General features: G+C 43.7%; 1 protein-coding gene across 17 annotated transcripts in view; it reads left to right on the top strand.

Moving 5' to 3' along the window:
• The window catches only part of PML (PML nuclear body scaffold), a 52,253-nt gene that overhangs the window by 690 nt on the left and 37,694 nt on the right, over positions 1-13,869 (top strand). For all 17 annotated transcript variants that reach the window (XM_017865098.1, XM_017865096.1, XM_017865104.1 and 14 more), the window contains exon 2: positions 2,603-3,075. In XM_017865098.1, the coding sequence (XP_017720587.1) occupies positions 2,603-3,075 (473 nt within the window). The remainder of the gene's footprint in view (positions 1-2,602; positions 3,076-13,869) is intronic.

Below are 13,869 nucleotides of genomic sequence, written 5' to 3'. Positions count from 1 at the left end.
AGATCCGAGGTGAGAAACTGTGGCTCAGACTGAAGAGGTATCTTTGCCAAGGCCTCCCAGCTCATGTGGTTTCTGCTTAAGAAAGCCTCCCTAACAAACCCTTCTCTTGCCACACCTGTCCTGCCTACCTCCCACCTCCACCCCCAAAAGAACTACTTGGGTTTCTTGTTCTGCTGCCTTCCAGGCCCTTTTGCTCCCCTTCATGAAAGTACAGAGGACACCGTATTACAGTAACTTTTATAAGCATTATTACAACTAAGAATAACATTACTTAACAATACTAGCGAACATTTATGAGCACTTCAAATGTGCCAGGTACTGTATTAAGCACTTTGTTTTTTTTGTTGTTGTTTTGCTTTGTTTTTTGTTTGTTTGTTTATGTTTGTTTTTGAGATGGAGTCTTGCGCTGTCGCCCAGGCTGGAGTGCAATGGTGCGATCTCTGCTCACTGCAACCTCCTCCTCCCGGGTTCACGTGATTCTCCTGCCTCAGCCTCCTGAGTAGCTGGGATTACAGGCCACGCCACCATACCTGGCTGATTTTTATATTTTTAGTAGAGACAGGGTTTCACTATGTTGGCCAGATTGGTCTCTAACTTCTGACCTCGTGATCTGCCCACCTCGGCCTCCCAAAGTGCTAGGATTACAGGCGTCAGCCACCATGCCCGGCCTGCTTTTGTATTTTAAAAATTGTGGTAAAATATACCCAACGGATAAGCTCCTATGTTAACCATTTCTAAGTGTAACGTTCAGTGGCATTAAGTAGATTCACAATATTGTGTAACCATCACCACCATCTATTTTCAGAACCTTTTCATTACTCCAGAAACTCTGTACCCTTTAAACCATAAAGGAGGGAAAGATGGCTTCCCTCCACCCTTCTAGTTTCCTTGGCTGGGCTATGAATTAAATAGTCATAAAATAGATTAACAGGGGGAAAACCCATATTTAATTACATATGTATACTCAGGAGTCCCACAAAGTATAGACTCAAAGAAAGGTCAGATGATTGAAGCCTATATAACATCCTGAGCTACAGAAAAGAGCTTGGAGCTTCTGGGTGGTGATGATAACACAAGTTATGGGAGGGTGAGGAGAGGAGCTGTTGTCTTGCTATGTAGATAAAAAGTTCTTAGATAATAAGAGTTGTCTGGAGCAACCCTCTTTTAATATAGATCATTTTACTAATGTAGATTTTCTTTAAGATGCAAATGCCTTTCTGTTTTACAAAAGGAGAGCTTTTCAGAGCTATTCCTGTATCAGCAGTTTCTCAGAATAACTAGCTTAAAATATGCCAACGAAGTATATTTCAAGGGTGGCATATTCTGGCCTCCTGCAGTCGTATTTTGAAGTGGTGTGTCCTGAGTCTCAGTAATGCAATAGCTCCTCATTTTGTCCTTCCCCTAGCCCTTGGTAACTTCTAATCTACCTTCTGTCCCTATGAACTTACTTATTCTAAATATTTCATATAAGTGGAATTGTTACCAGTAGACGGTCTTGACTGCAAGTTGTTCAGGTTCTTGGCGTTTTGAACAAAGAATTGGACAAAATGCACAGCAAAGCAAGGAAAGAATGAAGCAATGAAAGCAGAGATTTATTGAAAATGAAAGTACACTCCACAGTGTGGGACTGGTTGGAGCAGGGCTCAAGGGCCCCAGTTACAGAATCTTCTGGGTTCCAAATATGCCCTAGAGGTTTCCCATTGGCCACTTGGTGTTCACCCCATTGGTTGCAGAAAGCAACCAATCAGAGGTACTTTCAGTTTTCCATCTGCCAGGCAGGAAATGGGGCGGTTTGCAAAGAGAGTAGCCTCTGGTCCTTTTGTTACTTAGGCATGGAGAGTTGGGGTTTTCCTTTGGATTTAGTTCTAGGAAGTCAGAGGGAATCGGCCTTAGGTTCCCTGCCTCCAGACCCTATTCTCCTGCCTCAGAATCATACAGTATTTGACCTTTTGTGTGTGGCTTATTTCACTTAGCATAATGTCATTGAGGTCCATCTATGTTGTAGCATGTATCAGAATTTCATTTCTTTCTAATGCTGAATAATATTCCATTATATGTATAGACACATTTTGTTTATCTATTCATCTGTTGATGGATACTTGGATTGTTTCTACATTTTGACTATTGTGAATAATGTTGCTCTGGAGATTGTTGTACAAGTATCTGTTTGGGTCCTTGTTTTTAGATCTTTTGGTTATATATGTAAGAGTGAAATTGCTGGGTCATATGGTTGTTCCATGCTTACCTCTTTGATGAACCCCCAAACTGTGCATTAAGCACTTTATATGAGGTTGGTACTTAGTGTATCTACCTTTCAAACTGAGTTCCTTGAAGGCAGAATGTATCCTATACCTCTTATATCTTGGGGCCTAGTACTGTGTGTGATGAGAAGTAGATGCTCAATAAATGGTGCAGTGAGAACAGGAGGGCCTGAATAAGTGGGAGTATTGGGGTGCTGATAAGCCAGGGTTTTGCATCATCCAATGACTGGCTGGAATGGAATATGAGGTCCTACTCCAGGCTCCAGCTGTAAGGGTGGTTGGCCAGTGGGTGGGGGCTCTTGGGACTTCTCCAGGCCTCACCCGCCTCTCTGGTCCCCCAGCAAGCCCCCTCTCCAGAGGAGGAGTTCCAGTTTCTGCGCTGCCAGCAATGCCAGGCTGAAGCCAAGTGCCCGAAGCTGCTGCCTTGTTTGCACACGCTGTGCTCAGGATGCCTGGAGGAGTCGGGCATGCAATGCCCCATCTGCCAGGCTCCCTGGCCCCTAGGTGCAGACACGCCCGCCCTGGATAACGTCTTTTTCGAGAGTCTGCAGCGGCGCCTGTCGGTGTACCGGCAGATTGTGGATACACAGGCCGTGTGCATCCGCTGCAAAGAGTCGGCCGACTTCTGGTGCTTTGAGTGCGAGCAGCTCCTCTGCGCCAAGTGCTTCGAGGCACACCAGTGGTTCCTCAAGCACGAGGCCCGGCCCCTAGCAGAGCTGCGCAACCAGTCCGTGCGTGAGTTCCTGGATGGCACCCGCAAGACCAACAATATCTTCTGCTCCAACCCCAACCACCGCACCCCTACGCTGACCAGGTGAGTGGGCTGGCACAGGGTGGGATGGTGCATCCAAGAACCAGAGGTGAGAGGAGCAAAGATCCAAAGAGTCACACAGCTGAGGACAAGGAGCTTCTGGGGCCTTGCAACTCTAAATGTGGTCTGCAGATATGCAGCATCCCTGGTCATGACCACAATTTATGCTGCCGGTCCCCACGCAGGTGGATAGTAAGTTTCCAGTTTCCTCCTATAATAAATAATGCTGCAGAATCATCTTTGCATTGTTATCCAGTAATTTCTTCAGGATAAATTTTTAGAAGTGCCACTGCTGGCTGTAGGGGGACAGAAATTCTACATTTGATACATGTTACCAAATTGCCCTTTAGAAAGTCTTCGAGTGGAATTTTCCATGAGCACTGACACGGAATCTCAGTAAGGCTGGATTCTAGGATCAGAGGCAGGTAGGTAGTTTGTCTGAAAAGTTGAGACCATTAACACCAGGCAGTGCTATCTGAGAATGTCTGTATGGGAAAAAAAAAATCACATCCAGTTGTAATTATTTTTATTAAACAGATTTTAATTCAGTTTTTAAATAGGTAATACATTCGTACAGCTCACGAACAAAATTTATAAAGAGGAGAGAGAGAGTGCAGTCTTCTGTCCATCCTCAACTGTCTAATTCCCACCACTTCTACCTTTTCCCATCCACAGGTAGCCATTGTTACTAGATTTGAATGTTTCTTCTGAGAGTTTCTATACATGCAGGTAGGAGCAGTCTTACCAGGTCCTATTTTCCCTCTTTTAGCCAAAATGGTAGCATAACTATGTGAACTTTCAACCATCAGAAATAGATTGTTTATAGAAGGCTCTTCTTGGTTCTTAGGGATCCACTTGCAAAATGAAAGCATTTTTCGCTTGTTTTTGACAACTCAGAACTATATATGGCTAAACCACATACCTGCTAAACTACATATCTGCTAAACTGAGTGTGGTTTGTTTCCTGCTTTAGGATAAACTTCCCCCACTATCAGAATAAGCTTTCCCCTCCGACTTCTCAACAGCTGGTATCACCATATTTCTTAGCTTGTTGTAAAGGTTGAGTGGCTTTCCACTTGCTTATCGGCCATTGTGTTTCTTCGTTTGTGAATGGCCTGTTTAGGTCCTTTGCCTGTTGTTGTTTCCTTTGAGGAATTAAGGGATTAATTAAGGAATTCAGGAACAAATTCCTCGAAGGAAAAAAATTTATGCATTTCTTTTGCTCTTACAATTTGTGCAGTTTTAAAACTTACATATTCATTGGATTTTGATTGAAGTTGCAATAAATTAGGGGAAATTGGCTTTATCTCTGGTTATATCTTTTGGATTTAAAAATTTAAAAAAAAAATTTTTTTTTTTGAAATAGAATCTCCCTATGTCACCCAGGCTGGAGTGCAGTGGCGTGATCTTGGCTCACTGCAACCTTCGCCTCCCGGGTTCAAGCAATTCTCCTGCCTTAGCCTCCCAAGTAGCTGGGATTACAGGTGCATACCACCATGCCTGGCTAATTTTTTGGTATTTTTAGTAGAGACAGGGTTTCACTATATTGGTCAGGTTGGTCTCCTGACCTCAGGTGATCCACCTGCGTCAGCCTCCCTAAGTTCTGGGATTACAGGCGTGAGCCACCGCACCCAACCTTATACTAATTTCTTAATGATTTTGTAAGCTTTCATGTTTTGAACATGATAATGCAGCCATCCCATGGGATCCATGGGAGATTGGTTCAAATTCATAGATGCTCAAGTCTCTGATATAAAATGGCATAGTATTTGTATATAACCTCTACACATCCTCCTGTATGCTTAATTTTTATTTTATTTTTATTTTTTGAGACAAGGTCTTGCTCTGTCGCCCAGGCTGGGGTGCAGTGCTGCACTCGTGGCTCACTGCAGCCTCAGTCTCCTGGGGTTCAAACAATCCTCCCACCTCAGCCTCCAGATTATATGGGACTACAGGTGTGCATCACCACGCTCAGCTAATTTTTAAATTTTTTTGTAGAGACAGGGTTTCGCCACATTGCCCAGGCTGGTCTTGAGAATTCTTGGGCTCAAGCAACAACCCTCCCACATAGGCCTCTCAAAGTGCTGGGATTACAGGTGTGAGCCACTGTACCCAGCCCCTCCTTGTATAGTTTAAATCATCTCTAGATTACTTATAATGCCTAATACAATGTAAATGCTATGTAAAGAGTTGTTTTAGTATATTTTTGAATTTGTATTATTTTTTATTGTGGTACTTTTTTTATTGATTTTTTTTTCCCTGAATATTTTTGATCCAATATTTGTTGAAGCCACAGGTGTGTAACCTGCAGATACTGAGGGCCAACTGTACATATAAATTGTTTAGCATAGTGCCTGGCACATATTAAATACTCAATGAATGTTAAAATTCTATTATAATTTCTCTGCTCTAGAACAGTTTGAAGAATATAAGAAATTTAGGCTTATAAAAGTTTTTTGAAAAACCATCTTGGAACTGGTGCCTTTTTTATAGTAGATTTTGAGAACTTTTCCCATTTTGCCATCGAATTAGTCTGTTCTGGTTCTTGTGTCAGAGTTCTGAAAATTTTCCAGTTCATCCTGAGTTATCTTTCGTAATTTAAAAATCTCAGCCAGGTGCGGTGGCTCACGCCTGTAATCCCAGCACTTTGGGAGGCCAAGGTGGATGGATCACGAGGTCAGGAGATTGAGACCATACTGGCTAATACGGTGAAACCCCGTCTCTACTAAAAATACAAAAAATTAGCCAGGCATCCTGGCGGGTGCCTGTAGTCCCAGCTACTCGGGAGGCTGAGGCAGAAGAATGGACTGAACCCAGGAGGCAGAGCTTGCAGTGAGCCGAGATCGTGCCACTGTACTCCATCCTGGGCGACAGAGAGACTCCGTCTCAAAAAAAAAAAAAAAAATCCTCTAGGTCTGTAAACTGTACCCCTTTTTTTTATTTCTGATGTTGTATATTTGTGGTTTAGTGGTCTTTTCAAAGTACGGTACTTTTAGTCTTTCCTTAGATTGCTTACTGATTTTAATATTTTCCTTCTTTCTGTTTGGTCATTTTATTATTTTTGTCATTTTCTTCCTTCTAGCTTTTGTCATTATTCATTTTCTAGCTTCTTGAACTTATAATTCATTTATTTGCAATCTTTATTGTTTAATAATAATAACTTTTTTTTTTTTTTTTTTGAGACAGAGTCTCCCTCTGTAACCCAGGTTGGAGTGCAATGGTACGATCTTGGCTCACTGCAACCTGTGCCTCCTGGGTTCAAGTGATTCTCCTGCCTCAGCCTCCCCAGTAGCTGAGACTACAGGTGCCCACGACCACGCCTGGCAAATTTTTTTATTTTTAGTAGAGACAGGGTTTTCCCATGTTGACCAGGCTGGTCTCAAACTCCTGGCCTCAAGTGATCCACCCGCCTCAGTCTCCCAAAGTTCTGGGATTACAGGTATGAGCTGCAATGCCTGCCTAATCATAACTTTTTTAAGGCATAAGTTCTCTGTATATGGCTTTGGCTGTATGCCATAACTTTGATAATTTTATGAGTGTTCTTATAGTCAATCATTTCTCAAATATCATTTCAGTCTTTTATTAAAAAGGTTCTCTTGCTTAAGGTCAAGAGTTCAAGATCAGCCTGGGCAACATAGCAAGACCTCATCTTTACAAAAAATAAAAAGAATTAGCCAGGCATGTTAGGTGGTACATGCTTGTAGTCCCAGTTATTTGGGAGGTTGAGGCAGGAGGGTTACTTGAACCTGGGAATTTGAGCCTGCAATGAGCTGTAACGGTGCCACTTCACTCTAACCTGAGCATCAGAGCCAGCATTGAAAAAAGAAAAAAATTTTTTTTTCTCTTGAAAAGTTTTAGAGAAGAGTGTTTTCTAAAATTTTCAAGTAGTTTGTGATGTTTAGTTTCTCGCTCTGTCACCCAGGCTGGCATGTGGTGGCGCGATTTCATACTTGCTAATTTCTGCACTATGGCCAGTTTATACAGTTTGTATGAGTTCTACATCTAAGACTATATTGAGATTTTCTTAGTGGCCTAGGATATTCCTTGGACTCACATATTCCTAGCAATAATCCTTAGAGTTGAAAAGTTGTATTTGTTGTACAGTACACACATATATATAATATACAAATATATGTATATATAGTGTATATATGCATATATATGTGTATATCCATATATATGTAAGTTCTAGTGCTTGTGTGTGTGTATATCTACACTCTATTGAAACTTTCTACCACCTTTCTTTCTTTCTTTTTTTTTTTTTTGAGACGGAGTCTTGCTCTGTCGCCCAGGTTGGAATGCAGTGGCGTGATCTTGGCTCACTGCAACCTCCTCCTGCGGGGTTCAAGTGATTCTCCTACCTCAGCCTCCCGATTAGCTGGGACTACAGGCGCGTGCCACCACGCCCGGCTAAGTTTTTTTTGTATTTTTAGTAGAGATGGGGTTCACCATGTTGACCAGGATGGTCTCCATCTCCTGACCTTGTGATCCACCTGCCTCAGCCTCCCAAAGCACTGGGATTACAGGAGTGAGACATCACCCTTGGCCAAAACTTTCTACCTTTCCTTCCATTCTGTTTCACCAATTCTCTAAATAATAATTACAGAGTGGTAACTTCCCCATTAAAACATATATATATAGGCCAGACATGGTGGCTTCCACCTGTAATCCCAACAATTTGGGAGGCCAAGGCTGGTGGATCGTTTGAGCCCAAGAGTTTGAGGCCAGCCTGGGCAATATGGTGAAACTCTGTCTCTACAAAAAAATACAAAAATTAGCTGGGCATGGTGGCACATGCCTCTCGTCCCAGCTATTCGGGAGGTGGAGGTATTCCTCAGAGAGGATCACCTGAGCCTGGCAGTTCAAGGATGCAGTGAGCCATGATCACGCCACTGCACTCCAGCCTGGGTGACAGAATGAGACTCTGTCTTAAAAAAAAAAAAACAAACAAAAAAAAAACAAAAAAAAAAACAGGGCCAGATGTAGTGGCTCACACCTGTAATCCCAGCACTTTGGGAGGCTGAGGCGGGTGGATCATGAGGTCAGGAGTTCAAGACCAGCCCGACCAACATGGTTAAACCCCGCCTCTATTAAAAATACAAAAATCAGTTGGGCGTGGTGGTGGGCGCCTGTAATCCCAGCTACTCAAGAGGCTGAGGCAGGAGAATCGCTTAAAACCAGAAGGTGGAGGTTGCAGTGAGCCGAGATTGTACCACTGCACTCCAACCTGGGCAACAAGAACGAAACTCTGTCTCAAAAAAAAAAAAAGTGTGTATACACACACATGCACGTGCACACTCTAGAACCTATCTCATCTATCACCACAAAGAGTAGAATATAACTGTTCTTTCAGAGAAATTAAAACATTTAGCACACTTTTATACCTTCTCTTCTTCCCTCTTCCCTCTCACTTTCAGATTTAGTTGAAATAATGTGAACTTTTAGTTCCAGATTACTACCAAATTTTTAATTTTTTTTTCTATTGTAAGCATCCTTTCTGAACAGGTATTAAGCTTCATGATCATATTACAACCCACCTGTTAGCCATACCTTAGACTTTAAATGGATTCATTGCTCAACATAATTTTTCCTATAGCTTTTCTTCCCCTTTCTTGAATTATTTAAGGTGATTAATTTTCCATTTGGCAGGAATACTCCGTCAAGTAATTAAAAAAAATTATTCCAGAGTTTACTTTCCAGAGTTTACTTTCTGAGAACTTAAGTGTCTTTACTTGTATGTCCTTTTGCTGTCACATATGAGGGAAAGTTTAGCTAGGTGTAAAATTCTGAGGTCACAATCACAGTGCTTTTACCTCAGAATGTATAAACCTTGCTTCACAGATTTCTAGTCTGGTGTTGCAGATGAGAAGTCCAGTTACGGTCTATTTTTTCTCTGTGAGTATACTTTTTAGAGATGGGGTCTCACTCTATCACCCAGGCTGGAATGTAGTGGTGTAGTCAGAGCTCACCACAGCCTCAAACTCCTGGGCTCAAGCAATCCTCCCACCTTGGCCACCCAAGTAGCCAGGACTACAGGCACCTGCCACCACGCCTGTCTAATAAATATAGTTGGACGGTTTTCATTTGTTTATTTGTTTGTTTAGAGACAGGGTCTTGCTCTGTTGCCCAGGCTGGTGTGCAGTGGTGTGATCATAGCTTACCGTAACCTCGAACTCCTGGACTCAAGAGATCTGCCAGCCTTAGTCTCTGAGTAGCTAGGATTACAGGTGCCTGCCACCATGCCTGGCTAATTTTTAAAATTTTGTATAGAAATAGGGTCTCACTCTATTGCCCAGGCTGGTCTAAACTCCTGACTTCAAGTGATCCTTCTGCCTTACCTACCCAAAGTACTGGGATTACAAGCTTGAGCCCATGCCCAGCCTGCTAAAGATCTTTATATAATTTTTTCTTTTTTCAATAATCTTCTATCACCATTGTTGATCTGAAAAACTCAAGTCTTTCTTCAGCTTTTCAGCTCAGGGAAATTATATTCTGCTATTTATTTATTTATTTATTTATTTGAGATAGAGTCTCGCTCTTGGAATATAGTGGCATGATCTCGGCTCCTTGCAACCTTTGCCTCCCAGGCTCAAGCAATTCTCATGCCTCAGCCTCCCAAGTAGCCGGGACTACAGGAGTACGCCACTACACCTGGCTAATTCTTGCGTTTTCTTTTTAGTAGAGACAAGGTTTTGCCATATTGACCAGGCTGGTCTTGAATCCCTGGCCTCAAGTGATCTGCCCGCCTTGGCCTCCCAAAGTGCTGGGATTATAGGCATGAGCCACTGTGCCTGGCCTTACTTTTTAATGTGCTCATAGCCCTTCATTTGTTTAATTTATTATTTATTTATTTATTTATTTATTTATTTTAGACATGGTCTCACTCTGTCACCCACGCTGGAGTGCAATGGCACGATCGTGATTCACTGCAACCTCTGCCTCCCAGGTTCAAACGATTTTCCTGCCTCAGCCTCCCGAGTAGTAGTCCCGAGCTGGGACTACAGGCACGCACCACCATGCCCAGCTAATTTTTGTATTATTAGTAGAGATGGGGTTTCACCATATTGGCCAGGCTGTTCTCAAACTCCTGACCTCGTGATCCACTCACCTTGGCCTCCCAAAGTGCTGGGATTACAGGTGTGAGCCACTGCACCTGGCCCATTTGTTTATTTTTAAAATGTTTACTACTGTTGTTATATGGATATTGGAACTCCAAGAACATTTTACATCTTTCAATTTTTTTCCCCATTAATTCTGTTGCTTTGCCTTTTTTCCCCAAGATTCTCTGAGCGCTCCTCAAATTGTTTTTCTAACTTGCCAGCTCATCTTTTCACAGCTGACTCCATTCTTCTATCTGCTACCCCTGTTGAATTGTTGTGGGTTTTGTCCCCCCAGCAATCTTTTTTTTTTTTTAAATTGCCAAAAGAGCTTAATGCTGTCAGGATGCTTTTTCTTGGCAGCCTGTTCTTGTTTTCTCACTGTAGTATGTTCTTAAGTCTCCCTGAAAAACACACTTCGCATTTACAAAGGTATATGTTTCCTACATGATCCCCTTTTCAATGGGGACTTGCTCAGTTTGGCTGTTGATTCTCTTCATAGTTGTCCTGCGGTCTGTGCTATCTGCTCCCATGTAAAGGCTGACATCCAGATTGTTCAGTGTTTGTAGCTAGCGTGAGCTGGCAGCAGTTGTGTAAAGCACAATTTATACCCCACACTCAATCCCTGCAGTGGAACAGGGCCGCTCCCCACGAGCCCCAGATGGTGTCAGCTTGTAAGGAGTCCCACCTCTACTGTGGGGGTCAGAGGTGGATTTCTCCCCATTAGGGATGGAAAAAACCTTTTGTCTGTACCCATTTTAGATGTCCAGCTAGGTCCCTGTAAATTAGACTCACAAGATATAGATTCACAAGAGAAAAGCAGGCTGGGCGCGCCTGTAGTCCCAGCACTTTGGAAGGCAGAGGTGGGTGGATCACCTGAGGTCAGGAGTTTGAGACCAGCCTGACCAACATGGTGAAACCCCATCTCTACCAAAAATACAAAAATTAGCCAGGCGTGGTGGCACACACCTGTAATCCCAGCTACTCAGGAGGCTGAGGCAGGAGAACTGCTTGAACCCTGGAGGTGGAGGCTGCAGTGAGCTGAGATCACACCACTGCCCTCCAGCCTGAGTGACAGAGCGAGACTGTGTCTCGAAAAAAAAAAAGAGAGAGAGAGAGAGAAACAGGAGCATTTTAGCATGTGCATCTAGCATGGGTATCACATCTAGCATGGGAATTATGCATATACATGGGAGTATCCAGAGATGAGTAACTCAAAGCATTGGTTAGAACTTCAGCTTACATAGCTTAATGAAAGAAAAAGAAATGTTTAGAGAAGTGGCAGGATAAAAGAAAGGGGTTTTAGGCTTGCAAAGGTGGCAAACTGTAGGAAGTTGTGTTTCTGTTTTGCATTGCTAGAAGGAATACCTGAGGCTGGCTAATTTATAAAGAAGAGAGGTTTATTTGGCTCATGTTCTGCATGCTGTACAAACGTGGCACCAGAAACCTGCTTGGCCTCAGGTGAGGCTGCAGATAGGTTTTAATCATGGCAGAAGGTGAAGGGGGAACAGGCGTGTTGCATGGCAACAGAGGGAGCGAGAGAGAGAGAGAGAGAGAGAGAGAGAGAGAGAGGAAGTGGGAGAAGGAGGTGTCAGGTGCCTTTAAATAACCAGCTCTCCCATGAACTACGAGAGAGAGAATTTACTCATTACCATGGGATGGCCCCAAGCCATTCATAAGGGATCCACCCTCATGACCCAAACACCTCCCACTAGATCCCGCCTCCAACACTGGAGGTCACATTTCAACAGGAGATTTGGCAAATATATGAGAATCCTAATGGAGTAAGGTTTGTGCGGGCCTACTTGGCGCCAGCTTTCCATCTTCGCGGCTGTAAAACTTCCCTGAGAGAGGAGATTTATGCAGTTCTTGTTTCTCAGAAGTTTCTGCTTTTAGTCATAAGAGCAAAGAGCGTAACAGTCAAAAGAGTTTCTGTTTTTACTCATAAGAGAAGCTCTTAGAAGGCTCCTTTCTGTATCTGTTGGTTTTCATTTGCCTGCAGCTCAAAACAATCATATGCCAAAGTGGCATATTTTGGAGTGGCATATTTTTATCCCCTATGTCAGGAACAATGGGCAGGGAAGTTTCAGCCAGCAAGAGGGCAGGATTCCTGTTCCTTCAGCACGATGCATGGCCTTAAAAAACCTGAAAAATCATATGCTCCCACTCCCATTTCACACTGCTTCACAATTTACCAGTGGTTACTGGATAAACTCCACTTATTTTTTCTGCACAAAACCTCAATGCCATAAATAAAAGCTCACAACTTCCTCTGGTCCCAAGTCAATTAGCAGCCACCTCGCTCTTTGACACTGATCTGATTTACAGCTCACACTGGGGAGCAGCCCCAGAGGTGGCTTTAAACCTGGGACTTGGGGTGTCTGCCCTGGGGCCATTGGTATTTGCTCCACATGCCTGTGAAGTCCATTCTTTCATGTTCATGTCACACCTACTGTGTGGCATGTTCTTTACTAGGGGCTGGGGTAGAAATATGAATGGACACAGCCCCTCCTTGAGGTCACAGCTTGGTAAACAGATCGGCCATTAACATCGAGGCGGCAGGGTTCTGTGCAGAAGGCTGTGTTACTTTGCTGTCTATTGTGACTGTGTTCTGATAGTTGCCTTTGTCACACTGTTTTCTGTGTTAGGTTTGCCCTCAGCAGCATGCCTTATCTGGCACAGGGCCGACATCCTGTTTGTGCTCAGTCAGTTGTGGAAGGAAGAAGGCAGGCAGGCACAAAGGTAGCTGAGCTCAGAAGAGGCCACTTACCCTGCTGGGATTGTCTGGGGAAGGCGGCTTCAAAGAGGCCATCACACTTAGTGTGATGTATAAGGAAAGAGAAAGGTTACAGACAGAAGAGACCACAGGGGCAAGGAAGGGGCACTAGTGAGTCTGCAGCATTTCAGAAACTGCAGTAGAAGGTTGATGTGAGGGCAGGCACTGGAAGGGTGAGTTGGGGTCAGACGTGGCAGGCTTGGAAGGAGTCAGGACTCTATGCTACAATTTCCAGAACACTCAGTGTTGTCAGCTTTCTCCTTTGTCATGCCTTCATACCACCTAATCTTTTCACCAGTGACTATCCTCTGGAAGACAATGGGAATGGGACCCTGTGGAGGGCTCTATTGAAAATCCATTGATGGGGCTGAGCGCGGTGGCTCACGCCTGTAATTCCAGCACTTTGGAAGGCCGAGGCGGGCAGATCATGAGGTCAGGAGATCGAGACCATCCTGGCTAACACGGCGAAACCCCATCTCTACTAAAAATACAAAAAAAATTAGCTGGGCGTGGTGGCGGGCACCTGTAGTCCCAGCTACTTAGGAGGCTGAGGCAGGAGAATGGTGTGAACCGGGAGGCAGAGCTTGCAGTGAGCCAAGATTGTGCCACTGCACTCCAACCTGGACGACAGAGTGAGACTGTCTCAAAATAAAATAAAATAAAAGAAAACCCATTGATGGGTGTTGAGGAGTGGTGGGATAGATGATGAGACCCTCTCTCTGTACTCTGGTACGTTGACAACAGTGGGCAAGTTTGGGAACAGGGAGATCAGAATTTCTTTGGCTGCATACTTATTTATATTTCACTCCATTCCATGGAGAATTTGAGGGGACTTGCCACCAGATGTGGGATACATATCCAATAGAAACTGAAGCAGAGAATCTGGAGAACGGAAAGGGAGCCTCATGAGTACACTAGGTCTTA

This window comes from Rhinopithecus bieti, unplaced genomic scaffold (assembly GCF_001698545.2).
Source record: "Rhinopithecus bieti isolate Rb0 unplaced genomic scaffold, ASM169854v2 scaffold_79793, whole genome shotgun sequence".
In the NCBI taxonomy this organism is placed as follows: Eukaryota; Metazoa; Chordata; class Mammalia; order Primates; family Cercopithecidae; genus Rhinopithecus; species Rhinopithecus bieti.
This window is presented reverse-complemented; position numbering and strand designations above follow the sequence as displayed.